The 24,002-nt window shown below is 47.0% G+C and overlaps 2 protein-coding genes across 3 annotated transcripts; one reads left to right on the top strand and one right to left on the bottom strand.

The window, feature by feature from the left end:
- The first annotated feature begins 993 nt into the window (after positions 1 to 993).
- Positions 994 to 2,486, top strand: MRPL17 (mitochondrial ribosomal protein L17). 2 transcript variants are annotated; one of them, XM_081317016.1, is made up of 3 exons: positions 994 to 1,221; positions 1,368 to 1,436; positions 1,573 to 2,486. In XM_081317016.1, exons 1-3 carry the CDS (start codon positions 1,048 to 1,050, stop codon positions 1,825 to 1,827), a joined length of 498 nt encoding a protein of 165 aa, XP_081173142.1. In that variant the 5' UTR covers positions 994 to 1,047; the 3' UTR covers positions 1,828 to 2,486. The 2 variants fall into 2 exon arrangements, with proteins under 2 accessions (XP_081173142.1, XP_081173143.1); XM_081317017.1 differs by lacking the exon at positions 1,368 to 1,436.
- Positions 2,487 to 8,713: 6,227 nt separating this feature from the next.
- On the bottom strand, positions 8,714 to 23,020 carry ARHGEF39 (Rho guanine nucleotide exchange factor 39; the record flags this gene model as incomplete). Its single annotated transcript, XM_081316364.1, has 9 exons — positions 8,714 to 8,759; positions 9,828 to 9,916; positions 10,129 to 10,358; positions 12,961 to 13,089; positions 13,276 to 13,346; positions 14,692 to 14,810; positions 15,055 to 15,175; positions 19,430 to 19,524; positions 22,889 to 23,020. 9 exons carry the CDS (start codon positions 23,018 to 23,020, stop codon positions 8,714 to 8,716), a joined length of 1,032 nt encoding a protein of 343 aa, XP_081172490.1.
- Positions 23,021 to 24,002: the final 982 nt, after the last annotated feature.

Here is a 24,002-nt window from a genome sequence, read left to right as displayed (position 1 = left end):
TCTTTATAATATATATTTAGTTTTTTGTAATTAAAAGGTTATTCAGTAATAATAATAATAAAGTTGGAAGGGACCTTGGAGGTCATCTAGTCCAACCCCCTGCTCAGGCAGGAAACCTTATACCATTTCAGGCAAATGGCTGTCCAGTCTCTTCTTAAAAGCCTCCAGTGTTGGAGCATTCACCACCTCTGGAGGCAGGTTGTTCCACTGGTTAATTGCTCTAACTGTCAGGAAGTTTCTCCTTAGTTCTAGGTTGCTTCTCTCCTTGACTAGTTTCCATCCGTTGCTTCTTGTCCTGCTTTCAGGTGCTTTGGAGAATAGCTTGACTATTTAGTAAGATTATGCGTCGTGCGTCCGTATTTAGTAAGATTATGCGTCGTGTTTTATTTCCTTCCTTCATTTTATTTATTTATTTATTAATGGGACTTATATCCCGCCCTATCTCCCGAAGGACTCAGGGCGGCTAACAACAATAACATATAACAGAAATTAAGATAAAATTAAAATTAAAGTCATCTGTGCAATAAATTAAAATTAAAAATTAAAAATAAATTAAAAATTGTAAACATAATTAAAATGCCTGTCAATCCAGGTCAGCCAGGTGGAAAAGGAGTGTTTTGAGGCCGGGGCGAAAGGACCGGAGATCTTCATGCACATCATGCATCCTCTAAAGCAGCGTTTCCCAACCTTAGGAACTTGAAGATGCGTGGACTTCAACTCCCAGAATTCCCCAGCCAGCATAGCTGGCTGGGGAATTCTGGGAGTTGAAGTCCACGCATCTTCAAGTTCCTAAGGTTGGGAAACGCTGCTCTAAAGCACGGTCCTTCGCCCTCTACTAAGGTGATTTATACCCTGACAGGCACAAAGCCCGATACTTGCAGCTTCCCCCCCCCCCCCTCACTACTTCGGGTCCCATTCGGAGGCCGATCGCCCCGCCCTCCTCCCCGGGTTGTTCGGCTACCGCGCCGTCGGCCCGCCCCCCTCAAGCGGCCCTTCCGCCCTGCTCGCGGCAGCTTCCGGCGGCAGCTTCCGGCGAGGACCCTTGCAATGCGGCTGACGGCGGTGCTGGGCATCTCGCACGGGCGGCTGCGGCGGCGGTTTGGGCTGGGGCCGCGCTCGCGCCTCGACATGCTGCGGAACCTGGTCACCAGCCTGGTGCGCCACGAGAGGATCGAGACCACGCGCGCCCGCGCCGACGAGATGCAATTCTACGCCGAACAGGTGAGTGGGAGGGGAGGGGGAGGGAGGGAGGGACGGGCGTGGAGTGGAGTGGAGGGGGGGGACGACCCGGCGAACGAGGACCACCCCCCAACCCATCACCCACCACCCACCCCATCACCCACCCGGTGTTGGTTTCTGCCCCGCAGCTGATCGAGCACGCCAAGCGCGGCGACACGGACCGGCAAGCCATGCGCCTAGCCGACTTCTGGCTGACGGTGAGCGGGCTTGGGCCGGGGGCGGGAGGGGGGTTCCGGGGTGCTGGCGGGACGCGAGAGAGCCGGGACTGAGCGCGGCGGCGTCCCCGCCACCGCCGCCGCCGCTGATGCTGATGCTGATGGTTCTTCCTTGCAGGAGAAAGACCTGGTGCCCAAGCTCTTCCGGGTGCTGGCGCCCCGCTTCGCGCCCCACCAGGGAGGCTACACGCGGATGGTGCGGGTCCCCAAGAACGACAACCTGGACCGGGCCGAGAGGGCGGTGATCGAGTACAAAGGCAACCCGCTGCCGCCGCTGCCGCTGCCCCGCCGGGACGGCGAGAAGACGCTGGTCAACCAGCTGCTGAAGGGCTACCGGGAGGAGCGGCGCCCCGCCGGCGGCACGGCCGTGTAACGTCGCCCCTCTCCGTTGCTGAATAAAGGCCCCTCCGCGCTCGCCGCCGCCTCCTCCTCTTCCTCGGTCTCTCTCGGGCGGGCAGTGTTGGGGGGGGGCTGGACCGGGCTGAGCTGGGGGTGAGGAGGAAGAGGAGGCAGCGCTTCCCTCCCAGCAACTGAGCCGGGAGAGACGGGTCAGCTGTGTTAAGTCTTTGCTAAGACCCGATTGGAAAACCGCCAGCGACTCCAGTTGCTCACCTCAAAAGCTTTGGGAAAGGTGCAGAGCAGGGGTCTGTCTTCAGACCTGGCCCTTTTATGACTTGTGGACTTCAACTCCCAGAATTCCTCAGCCAGCGAGCCTGGCTGAGGAATTCTGGGAGTTGAAGTCCACAAGTCATAAAAGGGCCAAGTTTGAAGACTCCTGGTGCAGAGGCTTAGTGAGCTCCTACAGCTGGGATTATCACTTCTGTAGTCACCGTTTTTTTTTATATTTTTGCCCGTTTGGACTCCTCAACCGCACTATTTGGAATAGATCTTGGAGAAAACCTATTTTTTCCAGCTGCCCCCCCTCCCCCAACCTACCTTCCTCATCTTTGTCCCTGTACCCCTCGCAGCTGTTTGTCCTTTTTTTTTCCTTTCCTTCCGCCTCTTCCAGCATTAAAAGACTTTTTTCTGAAAGCTGTTTAATGTGATAATTTGAGCTGGGTCATTTTTTTTTAATCCCATTTATATCCCGCCCTTCTCCAAAGACTCAGGGCGGCTTACAATCTAAAGCACAAATCAATGTGCTTAGCAATGGCCTTCATTCTATGCATATGCCTGCTTATTAGGGCTTTCGCCCCCCCCCCAGCGGCATTATTATTTATTTTATTTTATTTTATTACATTTATATCCCGCCCTTCTTCGAAGACTCAGGGCGGCTTACAAGCTTAGCAGTAGCCTTTATTCTATGTATATGCCTGCTTGTTAGGGCTTTCACACACACCCCAAGCGGCATTATTACAAAGTCAGCTTATTGCCCCCAACAATCTGGGTCCTCATTTTACCTACCTCGGAAGGATGGAAGGCTGAGTCAACCTTGAGCCTGGTGGGATGCGAACCTGCACTAATTGCAGGCAGCTGGTGTTAAGGAGGCATCAGCCCACTGCTCCACCAAGGCTCTATTACAAAGTCAGTTTATTGCCCCCAACAATCTGGGTCCTTTGTGCCTCAAGTGAGAAATCTGGGTTGATGGATTTAGTGCTCCGTCATTTGTTTCCTTCCCTGGTATATTTGGGAGTCTTCTCCAAAGGGCGAACGCAACAATTATTTTCCTACCCTGTATCTTTAAAGTCCAACATTCACTTGCACAGCATAAGGAAGCTCTGATATAGAGACAGCACGGCTTTTGAATGTATCTTTAAGAGACTGATTATATTTGCTGGAGACAAAGTGGGAAGTTTTTGCTATTTTGTTTTGTCTTTCTTCCTATACTTAATTCTTTTTTAATCTAAAAATTATTTTAATGCATTTCTCTTTTAGGGGACGCGGTGGCTCAGTGGGTTAGGACGCTGAGCTTGTCGATCAGAAGGTCGGCAGTTTGGCGGGTCGAATCCCGAGTGCCGCGTAGCAGAGTGAGCGCCTGTTACTCGTCCCAGCTTCTGCCAACCTAGCAGTTCGAAAGCACGTCAAAATGCAAGTAGGAAAATAGGGACCACTACGGTGGGAAGGTCACAGCGTTCCGTGCTAGTCATGCTGGCCACATGACCACGGAGACGTCCGTGCTAGTCATGCCGGCCACATGACCACGGAGACGTCATTTCCTAACCCCATACTTCACCCCATCGCCTATAAGTACATTTCTAAATCTCCATATTAGTCAGCAAAAATCCAACAAGATTATCAGAAATAAAAACATACAGTAGTATAAACTTATGTTACACCCAATTTGAATCCACTTTAAAACTATGTATTTCCATTTAAATGCCCCCTACTGCCACTCTTCAAATACAGGTAGCCCTCAACTTACGACTGCAGTCGAGCCCAAAGTTTCTGTTGCTAAGTGAAACATTGGTTAAGTGAGTTTTGCTCCACTTTATGACTTTTCTTGCCACAGTTGTTAAGTGAATCACTGCAATTGGTGACTTTGTAACGGTTGTTACGTAAAACTGGTTTGGCCGTTGACTTTGCTTGTCAGAAGGTGGCAAAAGGTAATCACATGGCCACTGGATACGGCAACCATCTATGAGCCAGTTGCCAAACATCTGAACTTTGGTCATGTGACCATGAGAATGCTGCAACGGTTGTGTGAAAAATGCTGATAAGTCAGTTTTTTCAGGGATGTAACTTTGGACAGTCACTAAATGAACTATTGTAAGTTGGCCACCTATAATCGAGGTCCAATCCCAGTAAAAAATTAAACAGCACTGTTTGAAAGTGACATCAAATATCAATATCAGTACAGTCTGAAATAAAAATAACATTCTAGGTAGCACATTCATTCCCATGTTCCTGCATTATACTGATCACAGTGGAAAGAGATGCTTCATGCGTACTTGCAAGGAAGAGACACAGCCCGATTCTCCCATGATTGTTGCCCTGCAGATGGGCTATGGTAGCTTGTTGTCCTCCACCTGAAGCGTAATACTGAGCCTTCAAGATTAGTAGCCCTGAATAGAGGGCTCCTTAAATTTCTCCAGCCCGATAACTGGATAAATTCCACACACACGCAATCTACTAGCTATCACCAGCCATGTAGTACAGATGCCTGATGTGAAGCAATGCTTTCTTTGGGCCACTTCCATCAGCTTCATTGGAGGGAGGAAAGACCTCTCCCTGTTCAGTCTTCGTGCCGCACAGGGAGGGGTCTGTTCAACTCCCACCTCCTTTTTTTCTGAGCAAGAGTCTCAGGTCTGGACTTCGTTGCAATGGAGTTGTTCAAACCCTGCAATAATTTTGGTTGCGCTCTCTTGTGTGTTTCCCAACCTTTTTTTCAGTGCGTCAACTTAAAACGGTTTACAGTATTCCAGCTTCAAGCACGTTCTTACTGTGTTGACAGCTTTGTTTTCAATCATTTTCGTAAGGGTTCCTAGCATAAAATTTGCTTTATTCACACATATGACGTCTCCATTACACTGTCCATTGTGGGCACCAGATTTTTTCCCTTCACCTACAGATTATCTGTGGCTTTGTGGAGGGTTCCTTTCTCCGGTGTGCATCACATATTTCAAAGTTATTTGCCTCTTGGTTAAGTGTTATTGTGACCAAAGCCTAGGTCTCCTAAAGGAATAAATAACTTGAAGATATGACATGTTTATTAAGCAAACAAATAACTTTCAGTGTGCACTCGGCTCTAAGCTTACTGAGCAGCCTTGATGAAATATACATGTATATTTTTTGATATGCTATGTTACAAAGGTAAGACAAACAACTGTACATTACATCATGATGTTGGAATGATTTTGATAAACCCACCTGGATGACCTTACTTACTCCTTTCTGCTTAGATACACTTAGATATGGCCAGTGAATATATTCAGTTTACTGGGCCTCTGATTCCTGATTCTTCTGTTGCCATTCAGGGTCAGTTCAGCCAGTTGGGAATGCTTTAATACAAGGGCACTTTAAGCAGTTCAGGTGTGTTGGGCGTGGGGTGGGGTGGGATGGAGTAGGGCCTTGTGTGGCAGTGAATGCTGTATGTGGGGCTGCCTTTTGCCACCCCAGCACTCATTTATTTTAAGGAGGTCGTCCTCTTCCTCAAGCGCTTCATAATCACTTTGCCATTTCACAATTGGAATAGCTTTTTCCTTCAGGTCATTTATAAGCAAGTCCTAACACTTTCAGATTTCTACTATTTGTTTCTGTTTTTTTCAATGAGTTAACAATTCATAAAGGGACTGGTCATCTCACTATTATGAAGTTTAGAAGAGCCACTGATGAGTACTTGGTCAAAGGGTTTTGGAGAGTAGCATTAACAAGATCAGAAGTTAGCCTAACAATCTGTCCTGGGCACAGGTTAAGCTGACAAAACTTCTTTCCAGGTGCCCAACGCTTTGTAAAAAATGATGTCACATTGGTTACCCTTACCAGGTCCTCTGGCATTGTTACTTGTTTGAAGAACAAGCTGTGAATTTTTCCTAGGTCATCTGTTTCACATTGAACAATTTTCCTTGGATGCCATCAAAGCTTGATAATTCACACCTTTGGTACTGAAGATATCCCAGGGTACTTTTGTCACCTCTCTGAGAAAGTCAACACAGTCACATACCTGTCCTATATTTTGAAGTAAAATCAGTGCAAAGAATTAAATTTCTCTACAATCTCTAACATCCTTGAGGATCCCTTTCGCTGCACTTAACCTGCTGTATTTTGTGATTCAAATATATTTTAATATTTTCAGTTGTTCCTCATTCCTGGAAATTTTCTTTAAAATTAATATAATACATAGTTGTAATATTTTTATGTTTGTTCATACATAAATTTGTATGGCCACCCAGAGCCACTTAGGTTAGACTGGCAGTCATACAAATCAAATAAAATTCTGGGGGGAGGAAAGCATGAAATATGTAATGTTTGGAATATTTGTAATATCTTTTTAGTGCAATTTTTTAAAAGCCTATTACTTTTACATTGCTTAAAGCAGAATGGGCTTTGATAACACAAGATTGGAATTCTGTGCCCATGTTCATTGCATTTGGGGAAGCAAATTGGGTGAAGCCTTTTTTTCTTACTAATTGCCTTTTGTTTTTGGAATGGCAAAACTCCGACTTAAGCAGCTTGGCAAAGAGGCGGTTGCATGGACTGTCTTAAGGCGAGTGACATCTGCAATGGAATTAACTACGAAAAGGGGAAGGAGTGTTATTTCCTCTCACAAAGGAAGAACTGGTGAAGGGCACATTCTCTCAAAGCAGGAGGGACTTTTTTTCTCTTATTGAGCCAGTATAAAACACCAGAATGTGTTTTATGATTTCCCTCAAGTTTCTCTCTAGTTCCAGGATCCCTGTAGAGGTGCACACCTCCTCTCTCTCTCTCTCTCTCTCTCTCTCTCTCTCTCCACACACACACACATATGTATATGTATGTATAGGGTAAAGGTTCCCCCGCACATGCGTGCTAGTCGTTTCCAACTCTAGGGGCCGGTGCTCATCTCCGTTTCAAAGCTGAAGAGCCAGCGCTTGTCCGAGGACGCCTCCATGGTCATGTGGCCGGCATGACTAGACGCCAAAGGTGCACGGAACGCTGTTACCTTCTCACCGTAGTGGTCCCTATTTTTCTACTTGCATTTTTACGTGCTTTTGAACTGCTAGGTTGGCAGAAGCTGGGACGAGTAACAGGCGCTCACTCTGTTACGCGGCACTCGGGATTCGACCCGCCAAACTGCCGACCTTCTGATCGACAAGCTCAGCGTCCTAACCCACTGAGCCACCATGTCCCTTATGTGTGTGTTTATATACACACACATATATACACATATACATATACGTGTGTGTGTGTGTGTGTGTGTATATATATATATATACACATACACACACATATACATATATACTTTGTGTGTGTGTGTGTGTGTGTGTGTGTGTGCGCGCGCACACACACACACTCTTCCACCATTTAGGATGCCTGTCCACTGTCCTCCACAGACGGATGTGTTAATTACAGTGTTGCTACCAAAATCTGCCCAATTTAATATTATGTATCTTTTTGGCTCTTTCTTCACAAGATCTTTTTCTTATTAACGAAGTACAGTAACCTACTAATGATTATATTATTAGACTGTCTTTAAGTCATCGCTAACATTTTCTTAAAACAGGTATCCATTTAGGAAAGCATGATTTTCCATACTGCAACATTTTAGAATATAAAAATATATTCAGAAAACTCTTATTCCGTTGACAGTTACAGAACTGTACTTTCCCTACCTTATCCTCCTGCAGTTTTTAGCATTACAGATAGTATCACTGCAGACAGTCCTAACCTATTGGGCTGAGGTTCCCATGGGTTTTACATTCACACATTGCAGAACAAGATGCATTTGAAAACAAAGTCTTAAGTGATTCGCTTATTGCATCTACTCATTTTAGATGTTAATTGGCAAAAGTCATTGTAGAAATTGTATTGCTAAGATAAATTGTATTAAAATTGTTAAAAAGCCACCATAAACTGCTCCTCCCTTCCCCCCAAAAATGGAATCTATTATCTAAAATTTGAGGATCTGGAAGATTACCCACATCCCACTGTTAGCAACAAAGATTCAAAGCTGATCATCTTTTTAAATATCTACTGAGAATAGGATTACAACAATACCAAAGTTTGTCTACCTTTGGGGTTCTGACTGCATACCAAACATGCTCCAAGATTTTGAAAATGCTTAAAGCATCAGTTTGTCTGCCCTAATTGTACAGGTGAAGTTGGATTATAGCGTAATTAGCTCCCAAGCATGCAGTCTCGAGGACCTGCCCTGGCATTTTTTTAAAAAAAAATCCACTGAGTTCCAGCCCAGAATTTTTCCTATCTTGGACAGGCAAAACTAATCTCTCAGTAGAATTCACAAGGAAAAACTACCATCGTTCATAGCTGTTAGAAGAAAATAGACCTTTACATCCCATTGTGCAAGATCCACGGGTGCGAAAAGTAGTTTGTGTAGAATCTGAATCACTTTTGCCCCACTGCGTCACATGAGAGTTCCCGGGCAGGCTCCAATAAGTGGGACTGTTCTGGAGGTAGCCGACTAAAAGGGGAAGGAAAGCGTTTTTCCTCACATTCTGCTTCTCTGGACGGAAGGAACGGGGAACTGAACCGAGGAGAGAACCGAATTAGGGTCGTGCCCAGAGTTAGGGGTCCAAAGGAGGGTAGCACCGATGTCTGCAAGTTGGCAGGTTGCCACACAGCTTCCAGGGCGCACAGGAGGTTTGCTGCAGAGTCCAGCTGGCTCAGTTGGCCTTCTGGGCGGGTGGGCTGCCACAGACCTGAAGCTCTCTGTAGGAAGGGAGAAAATAACAATCATAACTGGGACCAGAATTTCCATCGCTAAGCGATGCAGTCACAAAGTGCGCTTGCTTCGCTTCGCAATGACAATCCGGGCAGTCCAGGTTGCGATCGTTAAATTAATGCCCTGGTTGCTAGCAAGGCAACTTCCTGCCAGCGTCCCCCACTCAAGTCAGTGGGGAAGCCAGCAGGAAAGTGCAGGCCCCAAGCGCTGCCAAGTGGAGGGGACAGCAAGGGATATGGGAGGACCAGGGCGGGTGTGCAAGGCCTCAGCTTCTGAAGCCTCTCTGCTCCGAGGCTGAAAACCCTGCACGGATTTTGGCATGGACCTTTTTCAGCCAGAGATCAAAGCGAGTCCTCTTGACAGTCAGCTGCGGCTTGCAAACTTCCCTGCCAGCCTCTCCAGTGACTTTCTGGCAAAGCCAGCAAGAAATACCGCAAATGACGACCACAGGGGGCTTGGCAACTGGCTGTACATGTACATGGGATGTCAAGCGCCCAGGACACAGTCACGTGACCGTGGGGCTCTGCATCAGCCATAACAACTTCAGTTCGTCCATTCAGCACCATTGCAACTTTGAAGAGGCAGAAGGAACGGCTGTATAATTAGGGCAGGGGTAGGCCACCTTGGCTCTTTTATGACTCGTGGACTTCAACTCCCAGAATACCTGAGCCAGCATGGCTCAGCTTAGAAACCTCTCCCTTTTCCCTCAGCATGGCTGGCTCAGGAATTCTGTGAGTTGAAGTCCATGAGTCATAAAAGAGCCAAGGTTGCCTACCCCTGAATTAGGGGCTACCTGCCTTCCCTTGAACCAAAGCACGGTCTCCGGGTCTGCTCAGCCAGAGATCATTTGGGGGCAGAAACTGAGTCCGTGGCTGCAGCGGAGGAGCTGACCAGGGAAGCCCCGGTCTTGCATACAGCTAAGCTGTGATACTTGCTGTGATACTTACTGGGCAACTTCAGTACAGTCACTGCCTCAGCCTAATTAAGCCTTGCTGGGTTGTGATACATGATTCCTTAAATGTTACTCTGAGCACTTTGGCGAAGGAGGAGCCTACCTGATAGCCACCACCAGATTCTGGTGCCATTTGGCAAAATCCTCCTGGTCGCAAGACATCAGCAGTAACTTTTTTTGTGGGAAGGAGAGCTGAAAAGAGAAAGGGCAGGAAACTGCTGGGTGTGACCAGTTCACCCACCTCACGAGTCCCTGGCTGGGGAGTCACCAATGCCTGCCATCTCTTCTGGGCGCTAGCCACCGTGGTGCCTCCCACCTTACTCCCTATCGTAGGTCAGCCATGGGTTTCAGGGGTGAGGAGCCAGCCCACTGGCAGAACCTGGGAGTGGGGGAAGAGCACTTACACTGAGCAGCCCTCCTTGGCTCTGGGTGTGACCAAAGACCTTCTCCACGACGCAGTGACTGAGAGGGTAAACGGCCTGGCAAGCAAACTTGTGTGAATTCCAAGGGTGGAGCGGGTGGCAAGGCTTGGTTAACAACAAGATATCAGAGAAAAGGAAGCACCTCCTGCGCTGCATCTCCTTCCCCTTGGAGGGGACCTCCATCAGCCAACCTTCCTGGAGATACCACCGCCCTGGATGGAGAAAGCACAAAAACCCCAGGAAGCTTATTGGGTGAGCTCCAAAACCACCTGAGGTCCATTGGTGACTCCAGAAGTGGTTTCTCTGGGAAATGAAGAGTGATTAACGACACCGATCGCTGAGGCAAGCCACTGGCACATAATTCCGAAACTCAGCCGTGGACTTCAAAAAACACTGTGAGATAGCATTTCCCAAGTGATAGCTGGGTTCCTAACATGTTAGGGGATTTACTTTAGATTCCACATTCCTCCATGAAATAAGATTTAAGGCATTGTATAAAAGTACTTTGGCCACCTAATGAGAAGGACTCACTGGAGAAGAGCCTAATGCTGGGAAAGGTTGAGGGCAAGAGAAGAAGGGGACGACAGAGAATGAGGTGGCTGGATGGAGTCACTGAAGCGGTAGGCGTGAGCCTAAATAGACTCCAGAAGATAGTAGAGGACAGGAAGGCCTGGAGGAACGTTGTCCATGGGGTCACGATGGGTCGGATATGACTTCGCAGCTAACAACATAAAAGTACAAAAATATTAACATCTGAAGGTATATGCAATAGATACAATAGATTTGCAATAGGAAACACCATATTTTGTGTGTATGTATGTTTGTGTATGTATATCCCATCTCTGCCCTAGCTCCTGCCCACCTGGCAGAAAGCATGTGAATGTGAGTAGATAAATAGGTACCCCTTTGGCGTACAGTCATGCCGGTCACAGGACCACAGAAACATATTTAGGCAATGCTGGTTCTCTCAGGCAAGAAACAGAGATGAGCACTTCCTGGCCTCTTTTTCAGGATCTCACCAATGTCCTCCATCCATGACTTCCTCTGTCTTCCATTCCTTCTTTATGTTTTGCCATTTCCATCTCATTTTCTCTCTTATGACCAAGTCACTTGTACATCATTTTTTCATACTGGTCACTCCCTTTTCTATTCAAACTACATTCATCCAGCACACATTCCTTCTCAACGCATGTCTTCCATTGTGTGAAGCACCACCACCTTAAATACCCTATTCCCATTGTGTTCAACTGGCTTCTGTTTCCTCTGAAACACCCAACTTTCCTTGCACAGTGACAAAATGACAAAATGTTATATTTATTATACTTATTGACTTTTTTGAAGGACAACCTAAGTTAAAATCAAGAGAAGAATTGGAAGAGGAAGCTCATACCTGTTTTTAAGCTGTTAACAGAAAGGTTTAAGTTGGACAAGAACTATGATTTTCCAAATGAGAAAATTTGTTTTTGAGCTGGTGTTGTGTACTGACAATAGACATGTTATTACCAATATGTGTAAACTTTTATTGAAAATTAATATGTAAGATGAATATGTTAAAAGGTTGTACGATTAAATGCGCAATAATTGGATATAATGCTCAATCAGTGGGAGAATACGTGAGTAAAGAATAGAAACTTACATTGAATTATAATTTGAAAGAGCATTTCTGCAAGATGTATCTTTAGTATTGAGCACTGTTTACCTTGTCAAAGATATATAAAGTGTCAATTATATAGTCAACCTCTGAACCGAAGTTGGCTGAAGCCATCTTTTTCATTCTGAGTTGCCACATAGATGGGGGAAGAAGGGGGGAAATAGCATTGCTATTTGTATCGCTAGACAAAACACCGAGCAATCCCGATCTAGCTCTGCTTTCCAAGTTGCCTGTATAAGTTCATCTTTGCCCTGTTGACCCAGAGGATCCTGGATGGTGAGGATGAACTTTGTGCTTCTCTCACCTGCTTCACAACAGCCAGAGTGAAGCCATTCTTTATTTTGCTCCTCTTTACATCATCCTTTCATTGGAGAACCGCTTATGAAACAACCTGCCTTGAGCACTGATGCACCGGTCACTTGAAAGACCTCTGCTGGGTCAAAAGCCTCCGCGGTGGATCGTGTGCCTGGCTGGGCTGACAGGTTTCCCCACCTGGTATTCCTGTTCCTTTAAAGCAGACATGTCAAACTCACGACGTCACGTGACGTCACGCGACGTATCGGGACACTTTTGCCATTGCCAGCAATGGGGCGGGCGCAGTTTCCGCATGACGCATCTGGCCTGCGGGACGGCAGTTTGACACCCCTGCTTTAAATGATTCCCTCCAGAACTCAGCTCAAAGTCAGATTTGTTAAAAGTTTCAAAAAGCATTAGAAGGCTCCTTCTTTAAGAGTTGGTAAAGATGCTGGTTTCATTGTGAGTGTTTGCCTTTTTTCTTTTTTGGTGCCTTCATATTAGTGTCAACTTCTGGCAACTGCCTGGAGAAATCCCTGCAGCTTTCTTGGCAAAAATTCAGAAACGGTTTGCCACTTCCTCCTTCCTAGGACCGAGATAAAAGGAACAGCCCAAGGACGCCCAGCTGGCTTTGTGCCTAAGGCAGGACTCGAATTCATGGCCCTCCCGGTTTCTGGCCTAATTCTTAACCAGTACACCAAACTGAACTTCTTGTTTGGCCCTTAGGGGCTCCTTGTTTTAGACTGGGATCTGACAATCCGTTGCATTAGTGGCTGGTTTTATTCTGTGTCTGAACTGTGTTTAGCGATAGCCTCATGATGATAGTCTACTGTAGCACGAGGACCTGACCACCAACCCAGAGGCCTCACCTGGAGCAAGCACTTGGGTCTTCCGTCCCTTCAGCCGTTTCTGAATCTGTCTCATCACCTCCAGGTTCTGACGGACACGAGCAATTTCCTGGACTCGCTGCAGGACCTCCAGGACAGACTTTAGGGCCCCTGCAAGTGACAGCATGTCACACCCAAGAGCACCGTAACCTGTTTTCCTGGCTGGCTAACTGGGAAGGGGAGAAAAGCCAACCCTACAAAATTCTGCCAGGCAGGAGCCTCGCTGCTGTGATCAAGAGCTGCACAGCTGAAGGCGAAACCTCAGGAGGGCACGGCGGGGCTTAGTTAGAATCCTACCTTGGATCTGGTCAAATCCAGTGCTCTCCGGGGGAGTCTGCTCCAGCAAATCTTGCAGCAAGTGCCTGTACCTACCAAACAGATTATCCGAAGGGGAGGAGACCTAAGCAACTGCCTCTCAGCTGCACGTCACAGATTAATTTAATTTAATTTAATTTATGGGACTTATACGCTGCCCTATCTCCCGAAGGACTCAGGGCGGCTAACAACAATAAAAACAACAATGAATACAATGAATACAAATATTAAAAGGAATTAAATTTAACAAAGGCCCACTAAAACCAGTAAAAATTAAAAACATAATTAAAACCCCCAACGTCAGTCCAGGTCGGCCAGTTGGAAAAGGTATGTCTTTAGGTCGCGACAAAAGGACCGGAGATCTGGGGCCATCCGAAGTTCTCGGGGGAGCTGATTCCAAAGGGCAGGCACCCCGACAGACAAGGCCCTCCCCCTGGGGGTCGCTAGCCGACATTGTCTGGCCGACGGCACCCTGAGGAGACCCTCTCTGTGTGAGCGCACTGGGCGATGGGAAGTCGTTCCTGGCAGCAGACGGTCCTGCAAATATCCCGGGCCTAAGCCATGTAGGGCTTTATAGGTAAGAACCAGCACCTTGAACCTCACCCGGAGGGCAACCGGCAACCAATGCAGCTCACGCAGGAAGGGTGTAATATGGGAGTATCGGGATGCTCCCATCACAACCCGTGCAGCCGCATTCTGCACCAGCTGAAGCCTCTGGGTGGCCTTCAAGGGCAGCCCCATGTAGAGAGCGTTGCAGTAATCTACACGGGAGGTAACGAGTGCATGAGTGACCGTACGTAAGGCATCACGGTCCAGATAGGCGCGCAACTGGCGCACCAGGCGAACCTGGGCAAATGCCCCCTTGGCCACGACCCCTATATGGTCATCTAAATTGAGTCGTGCATCCAGGAGGACGCCCAAGTTGCACGCCCTATCAACGGGAGGCAACACCTCTCCCCCCATAACCAAAGATGGTGAATCTTGGACAACACGAGATGCCAATACGTAGAGCCACTCGGTCTTGGCCGGGTTGAGTTGGAGCCTGTTCTTCCCCATCCAGATCCACACCGCTTCCAGGCAACGGGACATCACGTCGAGGGCATCACTGGGTTGGTTCGGAGTGGAGATGAAAAGCTGGGTAACATCAGCATATTGATGATACTTCACTCCAAAACCACGTATGATCTCACCCAGATCCCAGCCTGCCCCTCCACACACACACACACACATACACACCATCTGCACCCTGCCTTGCAAAGCAAGCAGTGAGGCAAAGCTCTTTCGGTCTTGGCACCCAGCAGCCCCTCTCGGGAGCTCATGGAGGAGTGGCGGGCGCAGGTCGGCTTCCCAGCCGGAGGAGAGAAACTCTGCTCTAGGAACGGCTCTTTTGCCACTTACTGATGGAGTCTTTGCAGGGGCAGCGGCAGCAGCTCTTCCAGACGGCAACCTTTAAGCTCTGGACGGGATTCCTGAAGCTTCTTGAAGCGGGAAAAAGCTTTGTTCTTCCTTACCAGTTTCTGCAGAGGCAGAAAGGGGAGAAGCAGATCAGGTTGGCTGACCAGCAAGTTCTGAGAACAGATCCCCAGCCTCGTCTCCAGACCAAGATCTTGGCTAAAAAAAACCAAGGATGTCCTTGGCTGCCAAGAGCAGATAGGTGCAAGAACAAATAGGGGGGGAGAGGGGAATGCTGGGCATAAAGTACTGCCTCCCCCACCCCATCTGACCTGCAAAGTCACCTGCAATAAGCAATATAGGGCATACCTCCAGGATGTTCTGGGCCGCTTCCAGATTCTCCGCATAATCGACATAGAACACCAGCTGGTGGCAGAAACTTTCCAGTCCTAATGCAAAATGGCCCCTGCCCAGGTGGAAAAGCAGCGTCCTGTATGCAGAGAGAGAAGCCCTGAAGGAAATGGCCAGGGGCCGGTGGCCTTTCTGCACTCACCTTCTTCCAGGAAAAAAAAGAGGCCACCGCAGGCAGCTGCCTAACGGCAAGTGCAAGAACAAAGGGTTCAGCATAAAGAGAAGCAGAAACTGCTCAGAGGTCCAACTTCTTCTGCTCAATCTGTCTTGCGTCTTTGTGAGAGGCTCTCTAAAGTTTCTTTGCTGAACTTGACCAATCACACCTGCCTTTAAAAAAAAAAAGCCACTTACACCTTTTTAGGACAGAATCTACCAGCTGACAGAATGGCTATCTGAGCTTGGCTGTTTTCTTGCAGATATTTCATTATCCAAACTAAGTAACATCTACAATGCCGGAGTTACTAGGTAACATCATATCCAGCACTAATGGAATTACCTAGTTTGGGTAATGAAATGTCTGCCAAGCAAAGAGCCGAGCTTCAAGGACCCATCATTTCAACCCTGCCCTAGAAATCTTTTCCCCTGATCAGAATGGGACTCCCCACTTCTGGTAGGCTGGAGGGAAGAGGTTCTTTTTTTTAAGGATGTGCCCCTTGACAGCAACAGCTGGGAAAATACTGGAAAAGATAATCAAGCAGAGGATTCATGAGCATCTAGTAAATGAACAAGGTGATTAAGGGAAGCCAGCACGGGTTTGTTAAAAACAGACCGTGCCAGACAAATCTTATTACCTACTTTGATAGTGATCAGTAGCTCAGGGAAATTCTGTGGCTATAGTATACTTGGACTTCAGTAAGGCATTTGACAAAATAGACCACAGTCTGCTTCTTGGTAAGATAGAATGGTGTGGGGTAAACAGTAGCAGTTGGCTAACCAAACCACACCCAGCATGTATTCCTTAATGGGGCTACAACTATATGGAGGGAAGTATGCAGTGCAAAGGGACGCGGTGGCTCAGTGGGTTAGGACGCTGAGCTTGTTGATCAGAAGGTCGGCAGTTTGGCGGGTCGAATCCCGAGTGCCGCGTAACAGAGTGAGCGCCTGTTACTCGTCCCAGCTTCTGCCAACCTAGCAGTTTGAAAGCAAGTAAAAATGCAAGTAGATAAATAGGGACCACTACGGTGGGAAGGTAACAGCGTTCCGTGCGCCTTTGGCGTCTAGTCATGCCGGCCACATGACCACGGAGACGTCCTCAAACAAGCGCTGGCTCTTCGGCTTTGAAACGGAGATGAGCACCGGCCCCTAGAGTCGGAAACGACTAGCACGCATGTGCGGGGGAACCTTTACCTTTACCTTTTATGCAGTGCAACACCTAAATGATCTAGAATAGATGAGGGGATAGAAGGGGAACTCATCAAATTTGCAGGTGGTACCAAGCTGGGAGGGGGGAGGGTGCAGAATTGCCAACACTTTAGATGATAAGTGTCAAGTTTCCAAAAGACCTTGGCAGACCTGAGCATTGGGCCCTATTTTTATTTATTTTTTATTTATTTTATTAGACTTATATACCGACCTTCTCCCATAGGACTCAAGGGGTTTCACAAGGTTTTTTAAAAACAATACAACAAATTACAAAAATTAAAAACAATTAAAATAATTACATTAACCTTGAACTAAAAACCCCAATTACAATTAAAATACAATTAAAACCCCAGTTAATACTCTCAGTCCAGGCCAGAAAGCTCAAAGAGCCAGGTCTTCAGGTCCCGGCGGAATGAGCGAAGGTCAGGGGCAGTCCTAAGCTCTACAGGCAGCTGGTTCCAAAGGGCCGGCGCACCCACAGAGAAGGCCCTCTCCCTGGGTATTGTCCGCCGGCAATCTTTTACCAGCGGTACCCTGAGAGGACCGTCCCTGTGGGAGCGCACAGGACGAAGGGAGCTTGATGCCGGCAGCAGGTGTTCCCTCAAATATCCCGGACCCAAGCCTATCCAACAAGATGCAGTTGACCGGTGAGAAAAATATGGTCCTGCACTTAGGCAGAAAAATCTAAATGCGTAGGTACAGAATAGAAGCTACTTGGATTGAGAGTAGTAACTGTGAGAGGGATCTAGGAGTCCTGGGGGATCATTGCTGAGGTATGAGTCAACCACGTGATGCAGCTGCCAAAAAAGCCAGTGCAGTTCCAGCTGCATCAATGGAGAGATCAAGGGAAGTGACAGTACCCCTCTATACTGCACTAGTGAGGCCACACCTGCTGGAATACTGCATCCAGTTCTGATCAGCTTAATACAAAACGGATGGTGAGGCCCTAGAAAGAATGCAGATAAGAGCAAGAAAGATGATCAGGGGTCTAGAGGCAAAAATCATACGATGAGCGGCTAAGGCAGGGGTAGGCAACCTTGGCTCTTTTATGACTCGTGGACTTCAACTCCCAGAATTCCTGAGCCAGCCACGCTGAGGGGAAAGGGAGAGGTTTCCAAGCTGAGCCATGCTGGCTCAGGAATTCTGGGAGTTGAAGTCCACGAGTCATAAAAGAGCCAAGGTTGCCTCCCCCTGGGCTAAGGGAAGTAGGTATGTTTTAGCCTAATGAAGGGGAGATACGACAGCAGTCTTCCAGTACTTAAAAGGCTGCCATGGGGAAGAGGGCATCAATTTGTTCTCCATAGCTCCTGAAGGCAGCACAAGAAGCAATGGGTAGGAGCTCATCAGAAGGAGCTTCAACCTGGAAATAGGGATGAATCTGCTGATGGAGTGATCAATCAATGAAACAGGTTGCCTCCTGGAGTTGTGGAAGCTCTATTGCTGGAAGACTTCAAGACAAGAATGGACAACTACCTGTCCAGGAATAAGGACTCCTGCCTTGGGCAGGGGATTGGACTAGAAGACCTCCGAGGTCCCTTCCAGCCCTTTGTTTCTATGGTTCTATGAAATGGGGCTAACTCCAATCACTGCATGAAGATGTGCTAAGCTTCTCATGTAATATTGTATGCATTTCTTTTTATGCAAAAAAAAACAACTTCCTTGATTATGGTTCTGCAACTTTAGCTTTTTCTTATTATATACATTTTATTAAGTTTATAAGATAAATACGCACAAAAAATAATATAAAGAAAGAATAAAAAGAGAGAAAGAAGACAGGGGCAAAAAGAAAAGATAAAGAGAAATAGGAAAAAGCTTGTGATTTACTTTGTAGCAAACACAATATGGTTACGTACACCAACCCTTCCTCCATTGTAGAAAGTGCTGAATCTTTTATTTTATTTAGTTACATTTATATACCGCCCTTTCCCTGAGGACTCAGGGCGGTTTACAGGGAATTAAAAAATCCAGCATACAAAAGTTAAAAACCAAATTAAAAAATATTAAATTGACCCTGTACACTTAAAAACCCCAATTAAAAATTTCTCCTCAGCCTGGGCCCGAGAGCTCAAAGAGCCAGGTCTTCAGGAATGATCGGAGGTCGGGGGCAGTTCTCAGCTCCACCGGCAGCTGGTTCCAGAGGGCAGGCGCTCCCACTGAGAAGGCCCTATCCCTGGGTGTCACCCGCCGGCAATCTCTCACCGGCGGAACCCTGAGCAGACCCTCCCTGTGGGAGCGCACTGGGCGAAGGGCGTTTGATGCCGGCAGCAGGTGTTCCCTCAAATAACCCGGACCCAGGCCATTTTGAGCATGTCATATTCTGGCTGCAATTGTCAAATATAAAAACAAAGTTGCATGCCTTTTTTTTGCAGCTGTATATCCATTATTCCCAAAAGCAAAGTCTTTGGTTTCAATTATACATTAGTCTTTAAAACAGGGGTCTTCAAACGTGGCCCTTTTATGACTTGTGGACTTCAACTCCCAGAATTCCTCAGCCAGGCACGCTGGCTGAGGAATTCTGGGAGTTGAAGTCCACAAGTCATAAAAGGGCCAATTTGAAGTGCCTTTATACATTCTTAGACACAATCTCTGGTGACTTACACTAACAGCACATCATTTATCAAAATTCTCCTAAAATTAGAATATAATGTAAATTTTAATATTTTCAGCCACACCCTTTTCCCATTGTTCCATTCAATACTGTAATCAACATTTGTAGCTCACTTTATCATAGTTTTTTGCATGCAACTTTAGTTTTTCGAGCCATATCCTACACACAGCAACATCCAGATAATACTGTTAATGGAGTCTTTTTGTACAGGAGTTGATTAATCCATAAGACATTGTGAACACTCATTTCCATCTCTCATAGAGGGATGGGTGAAGTCCAAGGAAGAAGGCCAATTAGAGTGCGCTGTCCTCTCCCCACCCACCACCCACCTCCAGGCCCACAATGCCACAAGTCTGACCTTACCGGCTGGCGGAGCAGATGGACTCCCAGGATCCAAAGAGAATCTCATGGACATCCGGGTTCAAGATCCCTTTGGCCTTCAGGGTGACCACAAAGTACTGAAAAGGGACATACAACCATTGCTGTCCAGTTGAAGCTGAATACAACGTTCCTATTTTCACTCTTCCTGCAGCGTGGAGAAAATCTGGCTCGTTGGGCATCTCAGACTTGGTTCTTTAATACTGCTTCTTAGTCAAAATAGTTTACTCAGTGCAACTACCTTATCGTTGATGCAAGAAATCATACGCCTTTTGCAAGGTAAGCTTCAGAGCGCCTGTCCTAAATAGAATTCCTTGAGCAAGTCTGAGCTAAAACTGGGCTTTGTTTATGCTATGACCCACTAGACCAGGGGTGTCAAACTCAATTTCATTGAGGGCCGCATCAGCATTGTGGTTGCCCTCAGGGGGCTGGGTGGGTGTGGCCAGGGTGGGCGTGGCCTACTGGGTGGGCATGGCTAGAGTGCGTATGGCCTACTGGGTGGGCGTGGCCACCTCTACATCGTTGGCATCAAGGGTGCCTATGGGAGGACCTGGGCAGGAGTGGGACAGATCTGGGGGTCTCTGGCAGAAGGAGGGTCTCTGGGCCAGGACCAAGGCAGTGGGGGCCGTTCCCTCACTGTTTCCAGGATGGCTTCGCAGGCCACATGAAACCACTTTGCGGGCCGCATCTGGCCCCCGGGCCTTGTGTTTGACATGCCTGCACTAGACAAACTGTGCTAAGCTGACCAGGAATCTCTTTAGAATGATGGCCAAGATAGGCTGCTAATTTAGCAAAAAGCTCAGCTGACCAAAGCCACAAAGGGCAGTAGAAGTCAAATCCATGGGACCCTGTTGGTGATGACTGGAGAAGTGTGTAACTCAGCACATAAAGAGTAAATGGTGATGAATTACCAAATAAAAAGCAAGAAATCAAAATAAATATGCTTGTCTGTGAAATTAAAAAAATATGTAATAGGTCTAAAAAAATATCAAATTGTGGAAGAAATTCAAATCCAAGCCTGGTTTATGTATCTTAGCAAAGAAGAGGATTCTAAAATTATAAGAATGGAATGGAATGGAATGGAATGGAATGGAATGGAATAGAATAGAATAGAATAGAATAGAATAGAATAGAATAGAATAGAATAGAATAGAATAGAATAGAATAGAATAGAATAGAATAGAATAGAATAGAATATACGGAGTGGAGTGGAGTGGAGTGGAGTGGAGTGGAATGGAGTGGAATGGAATGGAATGGAATAGAATAGAATAGAATAGAATAGAATAGAATAGAATAGAATAGAATAGAATAGAATAGAATAGAATAGAATAGAATAGAATAGAATAGAATAGAATAGAATAGAATAGAATAGAATAGAATAGAAAATATGGAGTGGAGTGGAGTGGAGTGGAGTGGAGTGGAGTGGAGTGGAATGGAATAGAATAGAATAGAATAGAATAGAATAGAATAGAATAGAATAGAATAGAATAGAATAGAATAGAATAGAATAGAATAGAATAGAATAGAATAGAATAGAATAGAATAGAATAGAATAGAATAGAATAGAATAGAATAGAATAGAAAATATGGAGTGGAGTGGAGTGGAGTGGAGTGGAGTGGAGTGGAGTGGAGTGGAATGGAGTGGAATGGAGTGGAATGGAATGGAATAGAATAGAATAGAATAGAATAGAATAGAATAGAATAGAATAGAATAGAATAGAATAGAATAGAATAGAATAGAATAGAATAGAATAGAATAGAAAATATGGAGTGGAGTGGAGTGGAGTGGAGTGGAATGGAATGGAATGGAATGGAATGGAATGGAATGGAATAGAATAGAATAGAATAGAATAGAATAGAATAGAATAGAATAGAATAGAATAGAATAGAATAGAATAGAATAGAATAGAATAGAATAGAATAGAATAGAATAGAATAGAATAGAACAGAATAGAATAGAATAGAATAGAAGCCTCTATTGGCCAAATGTGATTGGACACACGAGGCATTTGTCTCCAGTGCATAAGCTCTCAGTGAACATAGAAACACCAATCAGAGAGTGCATGCAAACATAAAAACAACACGTACATGCAAACAACAAGATAAGTGTGGCTAAATGTTGGGGGAACCAAAAAAAAAGAGTGTACAAAAAGAGTTTCAAAAAGGAGAACAGTGAGAATGTGGCTAGCTGAATTGAAATGATCCAGAAAAACAATGAATTGAGAATTTTAAAGTAAAAAAACAACCTGTGAAGTAGTGGAGGCAAATATGGCTTGGAAAAAATAGAGAGGCAGAATGAACATAAGCCTCCCTTTTCTCTTTCTTATCTCCAGTCTCTTCTCTCCCCCCCCCCCCCCGCCATACAAGGTTTCCTAACCAAAGCAAGTCCAATGAACATTGTTCAAGTCACCAACATTTGGGTCATCTTCTGGATTGCTCTGTTCCCACCAATCCGCAGTCCTCCACTCTCCTCTTTGAAGGGGGGGTGGCTGGCCTGCTCTTCCTGCCAGGAACATTTTTAAATCTTTCACTCTGTGTGTGTGTGTGTGTGTGTGTGTGTGTGTGTGTGTGTGTGTGTGTGTGTGTGTGTGTGTGTGTGAAGGGGGTGGGTAAGAGAGGGCTGCTATTACAGTTTCTTCCTGTTGCTTTGTTTCGTTTTAAACATTTGAATAAACTGCTGTTTTCAGTTGCGTTACACAAGGGGAAGTAGGCATGCATTGGAGCCCCATTTCCATCTGTCCTGTTTGCCATCGTTCACTCCCTAGAGCAGGGGTAGGCAACCTCGGCTCTTTTATGACTTATGGACTTCAACTCCCAGAATTCCTGAGTCAGCTATGCTGACTCAGGAATTCTGGGAGTTGAAGTCCATGAGTCATAAAAGAGCCGAGGTTGCCTACCCCTGCCCTAGAGACTAAAATGGACAATGTGAAATTTGAGCGGGCCCGAACAAGGAGTATATATCGGAGGTGGTGACCCTTTGAGAGCTGTATGGAACGAAATTTCATTTTGATGTATGCCGATTGGTGTTGACAATAAAGTTATCATCATCATCATCATTAGGGAAAAATGCATTGATGCAGCTTAGGTTACTCCATTCCCAGAGAGTTTGAGTAGCTTCCAGTATTAGCAAAGATTCAAAATAAGCATCAGTGAACTCAACGATGTTCAACCACTCGCCCCTTTGGGACGGTGAGATCTTACGCATCCCTTTTTTTCTTTTATTTAAGAGCGCGCTCTCCATCCCCGGGCTGCTCCAAAGGAGAGAAGCCCCTAAACCCGGGCCGCTCCTTCGGCTTTTTTCCTTCCGGGAAGGGTCGAGGCCACCTGCCACGTCCCACCCCGCTTCCCGCTTGCCCCGCGAACGGAGCCCGCCCGCCGGTCGCACCCACGGGCAGCCAGGAACGCGCAAGAGGCGCCGGAGCCTCGCGACCCCCGACTCCTCACCGTCGCCACTCCTTCCAGCTGCTCCAAGTATCGCCCTTCGGTCCGGAGCAGCTCCTCCGCTCGGCCGCGGCGCTTGAACTCCGGCGAGGAGCCGCGGCTGCGCCCGGGAGAGCCCGGAGCGGCGGCGCTCATCTCCGGGAAGGAGGGTCCGTCGGAAGCCCAGCGGAGGGAGAGAGAAGCCGCGTTTGCGCCGCCGCCGCCCTTCTCGGGCAAAGTAGCCGGGTCTCCTTAAGCTGCGCCGCCGAGGCTCCCGCCCGCGTTCAAACGGCCGCCCAGCGCCGCCCCTTCCGGAGCCACGAGAGAGGGAGGGAGGACGGGAAGAGGCTGGGGCAGGGGTAGGCAACCTCGGCTCTTTTATGACTCATGGACTTCAACTCCCAGAATTCCTGAGCCAGCTATGCTGGCTCAGGAATTCTGGGAGTTGAAGTCCATGAGTCATAAAAGAGCCGAGGTTGCCTACCTCTGGGCTAGTCTAAAGAAAAGAAATAGGGGTGACATGACAGCAGTCTTCCAGTATTTGAGGGGCTGCCACAGAGAAGTGTGTGTGTGTGTGTGTGTGTGTGTGTGTGTGTGTGTGTGTGTGTGTTCGGTCACCCTAGAAAAGCAATAGGGGTGACATGACAGCAGTCTTCCAGTATTTGATGGGCTGCCACAGAGAAGTGTGTGTGTGTGTGTGTGTTCGGTCACCCTAGAAAAGCAATAGGGGTGACATGACAGCAGTCTTCCAGTATTTGAGGGGCTGCCACAGAGGTGTGTGTGTGTGTGTGTGTGTGTGTGTGTGTGTGTGTGTGTGTGTGTGTGTGTGTTCGGTCACCCTAGAAAAGCAATAGGGGTGACATGACAGCAGTCTTCCAGTATTTGAGGGGCTGCCACAGAGAAGTGTGTGTGTGTGTGTGCTGGCTCAGGAATTCTGGGAGTTGAAGTCCATGAGTCATAAAAGAGCCGAGGTTGCCTACTCCTGGGCTGGGGGAACGGTCGGAGCAGTTTTGTAACCTAGTACCGGGATCTTTCATTGGAGCGTTTGCACTTTTATTATGGCTCAGGAACCGCATCTCCGTTTGACTTTATTTTGAGTTGGCCGTTTTTTGCACGTCCTTGTTCCAACCGGCCTTGG

This window comes from Vipera berus (assembly GCF_964194415.1).
Source record: "Vipera berus genome assembly, chromosome: 2".
NCBI classification, from domain to species: Eukaryota; Metazoa; Chordata; class Lepidosauria; order Squamata; family Viperidae; genus Vipera; species Vipera berus.
Note: the sequence above shows the minus strand (reverse complement) of the source record. Positions and strands in the feature narration are given on the sequence as shown.